The 6,519-nt window shown below is 34.3% G+C and overlaps 1 protein-coding gene across 10 annotated transcripts; it reads right to left on the bottom strand.

Moving 5' to 3' along the window:
* Nucleotides 1-2,762: 2,762 nt before the first annotated feature.
* Nucleotides 2,763-6,183, bottom strand: LOC113284192. 10 transcript variants are annotated; one of them, XR_003327998.1, is made up of 7 exons: nt 5,863-6,183; nt 5,698-5,740; nt 4,690-4,910; nt 4,404-4,501; nt 4,056-4,179; nt 3,469-3,529; nt 2,763-3,315 (listed from the first exon to the last, which is right to left on the bottom strand). XR_003327998.1 is itself a non-coding variant. In XM_026533603.1 (6 exons), exons 3-6 carry the CDS (start codon nt 4,748-4,750, stop codon nt 3,100-3,102), a joined length of 411 nt encoding a protein of 136 aa, XP_026389388.1. In that variant the 5' UTR covers nt 4,751-4,910; nt 5,698-5,740; nt 5,863-6,183; the 3' UTR covers nt 2,763-3,099. The 10 variants fall into 10 exon arrangements, 5 of the variants coding, with proteins under 5 accessions (XP_026389388.1, XP_026389390.1, XP_026389392.1 ...); XR_003327996.1 differs by having other exon boundaries at nt 4,107-4,179; XR_003327999.1 differs by having other exon boundaries at nt 4,140-4,179.
* Between the last annotated feature and the right edge of the window lie 336 nt (nt 6,184-6,519).

Genomic DNA, 6,519 nt, shown 5'->3' with positions numbered 1-6,519 from the left:
GCCCGGCTACACTCAAGAGTGATGCTATAGCCCTCACAGGACGGATATCTCCAGGATAAAACACCCTAATACACCTACTACTAGCATATGTAGTAGATGCTCAACTTGAGCTTGGCAACTCCGAAAAAACTGTTAAGGAAAATCGCGAATGCTTAAAAACCGCTATAAAATATTTTCCCTTAGGGGTCCCTCTAAAATATAGAGCAACCCCTTTCCCATAGATTTTACAAAAGTAGTGAATTTCTTTATATAATTGACAAATACAACTTAAGAAGAAAAACTCCCCGATGTGGGACTAAAAGCTTTATATAGTTTCTTAAAACTACTAAAAATTGGAAACTCCACGATGTGGGACTAAAAAGTTTCATTCACAAAATAAAACAATAAATTATAATTTTTTATTAAAACTTTAAAAAATTATTTTTTTATTAATCGTTTTCCAACAGGAATCAGGAACACGCGACCCGTTTTAATAATCCATGAAATTTCTCGAGGGGAAAATAAATCTAGTGTTACGTGGAAGCAAGAATGAGAATCTGAATTTGGGTTTTTGACAGTATTTATAAGGAGAGATTAGATTCATCTCTGTGACAGCCAAATTCGTTAAAGAGTAATATGGTGATCTCTTGAGTCTTGTCAAGTCCGTAGATGTTTGATTCTTCTTTCACAACTAATGAAAGATTTCAATAGTGTAACGGGATCGTGGAAGAGAATCAATTTTAATAAAATCACATATGTTCATCATAAAGATTAAAATATAAATGTATTTTTCTTATTAATTGGTTTGAGAGATTTATTTATTAAATCCTTTTAAAATTTTATTTGGGATGCATAGATCATAATAAATCTACAAAATTAGGTTCTTTTTTATCGATGGGTTCATTAGATTTTTTTCCTTTTACTTTTTATTATGATTTATCAATTCATGAGTAGAAATTTCAGGGACTGTATTTTGATACCAGGGGAGGGGAGGAGCAGTAAGAAAGACAACTAACGGAGTTAGATACTACAACAATTGCTAGGACACGTGGCGATCTTTAATAAGTTGGAACATAGGAACAGACAAATTTGGGAACAGAGGATCTGCGCCCCTTAATTGAGTGCATGATGAACCATGTGAATGACTAGTTTGGCAAAACGGTCAGCTGAAGTACTTAAAAATACAGTACAGTACAACTCTGCAAAGTCGCGAGGTTGAGACTGTCTTCTTAAAGTTAAATAGGGGCTCAGATCCTCTGTTCCCATATTTGTCTGTTCCTCTGTTCCAACTTATTAAAGAGCGCCACGCATGATAGTTTAACACTTCATCGGAATGAAACCTCACAAAAAGATATCTTCTTCAACTACCAACTTAAATTCTAATTTCGTGAAGCAACGAGCTTTCCTTGAATTGTTTGACATTACATGATCATGCTTAATTGTTTAGGACAAGATTCATGGTATTGTTGTTGATTTTCATATGATTCTTACCTTTGGGGAAGTCAAACCATTATAACGTGTAAGAGTTTTTCATTGTGATTGTTTAATTCATTGTATATAATGCCACTTGAGATTGGTGTATATATGTTTACTTTGCTGTTCACTTGTTCAGATGAAACCTAGAGATACTTTTACTCTTCTTTACACACCAATATCAACGACATTTACGAGAACCTGCTATAAATTTTGAGACATTAGAGTAAACTAAATAGCAACAATATCCAATATGGTGGGACGCATTCAATTCACATTTAGTTTAAATTGCAGTGAAGTATGGGATGTCCAGGAATGATTAAAATATTAATCGATTTTGAGTGCTTATATTGGTTAAGAAGGAAAAACAATGCCTGCTTTTCACCTACAGTACGTGCAAAAATGGAAAACCAACTTTCCAATAGATATGGTATGATCTTATACTTTGTTTGGAAATTGCAAAAAATTTTGTGGGTTTTTCAGCATGCTAAATGATCAATTATCACATGTGAGAAGCATGTAAGATAGATTTTGAAAATGAAAAGCTTGTAAGTGAAAATGTGAATTGATAGCTAGGTATTGGTCCTCATAAGGTACACTTTTATCCCCGATACTTGATCCCATTATTAGTGTTAACTTATGTAAGATTAAAGAAATTCATAATAAAACTTAATAAAAATGGTCAAAGGTTTTTTCTCCATCGTACATACACAACGAGCTAGCCTCAAATCAAATGAGTTTTTTTGTTAACTAGCGAGTTTTCTAAAAAGTGAGAGAATTCATAGATGTGTATCAAGTCATGAGTACTTGAAATACCCATATATGTTTCATGATATCAAGAGATTGCAAGGTTCTGGTTCCTTTTGGGTATTGACAGAGTCTAACACGTGAGACACCAATTTATATTAGCTGGGCGCTTATTTATATAGTAAACTAGAATATGACCCGTGCCGTAACGGCCCGGGATTGGATCCGTTGCTGCAAGTAAAGATGTAATGTTAACATGCCAAAGAAGAATTTACATTTTTAAGATTGATAATTAAATTGGTGGTTATGAAATTTGAAAGAATAACAACCCACAAAATATTTACAATGAGAAAATTTTAATCATGATTCATGACTGGAATGTGGATTTTGGTTGAACATACAAAATGTAATTTACTTTTACGATGTACTGACGTACTAATACATGAGTATTTCACCCAAAATGCACCCAGGAAGGACCAAGTGTCAGTGTGTCACGTTGATCCAGTAATAATAAAGTGTTGTCGGGTTAAAATCCACAGCTATATTATCACGTTACGTTAAAATGCACGGCTGGTTAAAATCCACCAGAACTGAATAAAGACTGTAGTAGATTCACATATAACATCTCAGGTCCTTCAGAATATGGATTACTTATCACAATTTTCCCACAACCCTATAAAAGAAAAACGGGAAGAACCGATAAAATGTAAGATCTAACTTTCATTCTAACATGCTACTTGTATACTAATGGTGTAACATTGCTACAAATCTCATCCTTGTAGAATGATGCATGGAGTGTCCCAATTTAGATATCTCTGATTGCTGTATCTTCGCGTCAGTTAATTCTATTCATCGTGGTAACTCAATGTTGTACAACCAAAGAAACACAATAGTTTTAGATTATTTACATGCTAGTGTTTGTGGTGACTTGTGAACTTGAATATCATGGCTTGCCTGCATAATCAAATATGATATTGGGGTTATGGAAGGACGCTCAGGTGTCATATTTTCTGTCCGACCTTCAATTTTTTTGTCAAAGCCAGTACCAGCTGTAGAGAAAATGGCAGTAGCAACACCTTTTGCCAATCCAAAATCCAAAATCTTTGTGTTGCAAGTCTGTTAATTTAAACATTGCAATAGAGAAATCACTATACGAATCAAAACATAAAAGTAATCACCGTAAGTGTGATAGCTGAATCTATATTATGAAGGAGTTGCATACTCAGTCAAGTAGGATATTTGAACTTCTATAAAATCTTTATAAATAACCTGTGTATTTTCACTGTGAAGAAATGCAGATTCCATAAAAATGGTTGGAAGTAGGATCCACCTACATACAAATTAGCTCAAAACTATTAGTGAGATGGTAAAATACAAGTAGTATCAAATAAGAAAGCAATCAATGCATGAAGAACTTTCTCTTGAATAATTGGTTATCTAAGCTTCCAAAGGACATCAAGTCGCACAAACTCATCAAAATCTTCATTTATATTATTGAACTAAATTGAGACGGTGATCAATCATAACTGACATATGCTCTATGGGAGATCAAGCTGACAGTAAACATACATTGCATATAACAGTATGTGAACCGTAACCATAAACTGAGTGTAGGTATTCAGTTTTTGGAAGATTCTAAGCTGTTTTACCCTAAGCCACAAATTTAAAGATCCAAAAAAACAAAAATCTAAGAGAAAATACCCAGCCATAGGCATCAGTTTCAAGGTTATCCGAAAGACGATCTGCAATGTCTTTCTTCAAAAACTTCTGCATAGCATTGCTTTCTACACTACATAAAGTCTACCTTAAACTTAAATCAACTTAAATTTATGATTTACTACAAAAAAAAAACCCACATTGGATGTCACCAAATGAGTTAGCAATGATAATTTCCTGGTGTACGGTACCTGATGGGCACACGGATTGAAGGTCTGAAATACCTGGAGATAGGATACTTGGCATCCAAATAAGTACTTCCAACTGTAATGAGAAATAAGATGCAACTTCAGTTACTTCAACCAATTGCTCTCCAACAATAATACTATAATGGAACAGTAAGAATTCACAACTAATAGAGTTTGACCCATATAGTTGCTAGTAAATTCAAACATACATGCTACCGCAATTAAAAATACCATATGAGGGGTCAAAAAATACACTCCAACCTAAGAAATAATACAATTGTAACAGGAAACGACTAGTACCTAATATAGTTGAAGGAGTAGGCGAATCTTCAGGGAGTAGGCAACTAAAATTAGACTAATTCTATAGATGTTGTGGCCGTTGCGCAGCAACAAGAACCCTGGAAACAGAAGAGACATGTTTCAGATGGTTTCAACTAAAGAAAAAACTAAGGTCATCTATAGTTAACATCTGAAACACCAAGATGATAAAAGACCATCTATAGTACAAACAAACAGAATCCACAATCAATACTCAACATCACATTCTAGGTCAAGGGAAAAGGAATGTTCCATAATATTTTCTTACAAATTAATATAAATGAGAAATCAAGCAGAACTGACATGCACCGAGAAGACAGGTCCTCCATTTTGTGCCTTTCACTTTCTTGATATTCGAACACGGGTCATCCATTTTGTGCCTTCTTCGGCCTCGCCAATATGGGAGAAGATTTTGTAGGTGTTGGCCTGGCGTGTGGAAGGGCTGTTCACAATCTGGGAACCCATTTGAAATCAGTGAAAGAGTATGGACTGCATAAAATTGGAAACAAATAGTCAGCAAAAGTAAATTTTCAATGACAAAAACAAACATAGATGGCACTTTTGATAGAACACCTTAATAGACACAATTAAAGTAAAAAAGATAAGAAGCAAAGGTATATATGATGAAGCAGCTCAGTACACTCTCGCTTGATATACTGCAAATATGTACAAAGTCGTTGCATATATGCAAAGCAGCAACTAAAGAAGAAAAATAGACCGGATCCAAAAAGGGATTTACTATTAGTGTGGTTTATGAAACCTTCATGGTATTTTCTGCACCCAACTAAATTCCGAAAAATTTGGATTAAACTCAACAAAAATTTCCAAGCACCAAATGAGCCAATTCGAATTAAATTCCGATAATGAACGTAGAGATACATGTGTTGTTCTTCCTGTGACTAATGTGGATCATATGGTTCCATGCAGGATGCTCATATTTGAGTATCTCTGGCATCCGAGAAAACCAATTGTAAGGATGCTTTTCAAGGTAATTGAACGACAGCCTAATACGACAGCCAATATGTTCACCCTCCTTTCTAATTTGTTGTCTGAAGATCATAAACCCCGTGTATGTTTCCTTTTGCATTTGTTGTTCTTCAACAGTGTCAATTACCCGACAAATTAAAGCGTAAAAGCTAGAAATATTCTACAAAACTCAACAGTTGCAAATTTTAGATAAAGTGGAAATTTCAGAAAAGAATGCAGTTGCTCCAAATTCGTTCCTGCTTATGTTTTGCCTTTCACAATTAAAAATAAAAGTCAGGAACTCAATTACCTAAGATGGATGCCTCCTCTTTTCCAAAAAGAACATTTGAAACCTGCAAACAATGAATTTAGAAGCTTAAATAAAAAAATTCAATCAAAAGATTAAAAAAAATTGAAAAGAAATTAAGAACAAAAAATTGGCAAGATCAAACTTAAATTAAAAAGAATCCATTACCTAGAGCATGCGTCTGAAACACGGTAAGATGATGACCTATGTAGGTGTTTATGTAGGGGAATATTTGTAACGCATGAGGAATTAAAGCGACTTCAATTCTCCAATGCTTGAAAAGAATGTTTTCTAGTTTCCTTTTTGCCCAAATTTTAGAGCAGTCGAAGGAAAAAATGAGAAGAGAAGATCGCGGGATAATATGGTAACGGGGAGGATAATTAAGGGAAGAGATCTCCTCTGATCTGTAGTACAAGAGAATCGCAGATACCTGCCCTAATTTCAGCCACGATTAGGGCTAATAACGGAGAGAAAGAGGATAATGTCAAGAAAATGTGAATGTGTAACGGAAGAAGATAATAATAATGGATGATATAGAAGAGGAAAATAATGGAGAAACCAATCTGAACGGTTGGATCTGGGAGTAAAACATGGATGGATTTTCATCCACGATTTATATTTCAAATTTGAGAACTTTGAGAGAAGATGGTAGCCGTATATTGCAATAAAACTCTCAAACGTAACCGTCGGATCATACCAAAATCATTTGTTTTTGTAAGATAGATGTTAAAATTCCAATAGTAAAAAACTTTCGTGAAAAATAAATCAGTCAATCTGTCCAATTGAGAAACGTCGTCTGTCAGGTAACTTGCTTGAGAAAAGAAA

Source organism: Papaver somniferum, chromosome 5 (genome assembly GCF_003573695.1).
Source record: "Papaver somniferum cultivar HN1 chromosome 5, ASM357369v1, whole genome shotgun sequence".
Classification (NCBI taxonomy): Eukaryota; Viridiplantae; Streptophyta; class Magnoliopsida; order Ranunculales; family Papaveraceae; genus Papaver; species Papaver somniferum.
Note: the sequence above shows the minus strand (reverse complement) of the source record. Positions and strands in the feature narration are given on the sequence as shown.

Excerpts from the sequence above, each read along its gene's own strand:
- LOC113284192 (XM_026533602.1), bottom strand. The coding sequence starts at position 4,794 with ATGGATGACCCGTGTTCGAATATCAAGAAAGTGAAAGGCACAAAATGG. Across the intron at positions 4,180-4,724 it reads GACCTGTCTTCTCGGTGCAT|TTGGAAGTACTTATTTGGAT; the intron begins GTCAGTTCTGCT and ends TTCTCATTACAG. Across the intron at positions 3,316-3,468 it reads TTCACAGTGAAAATACACAG|ACTTGCAACACAAAGATTTT; the intron begins GTTATTTATAAA and ends TTAAATTAACAG.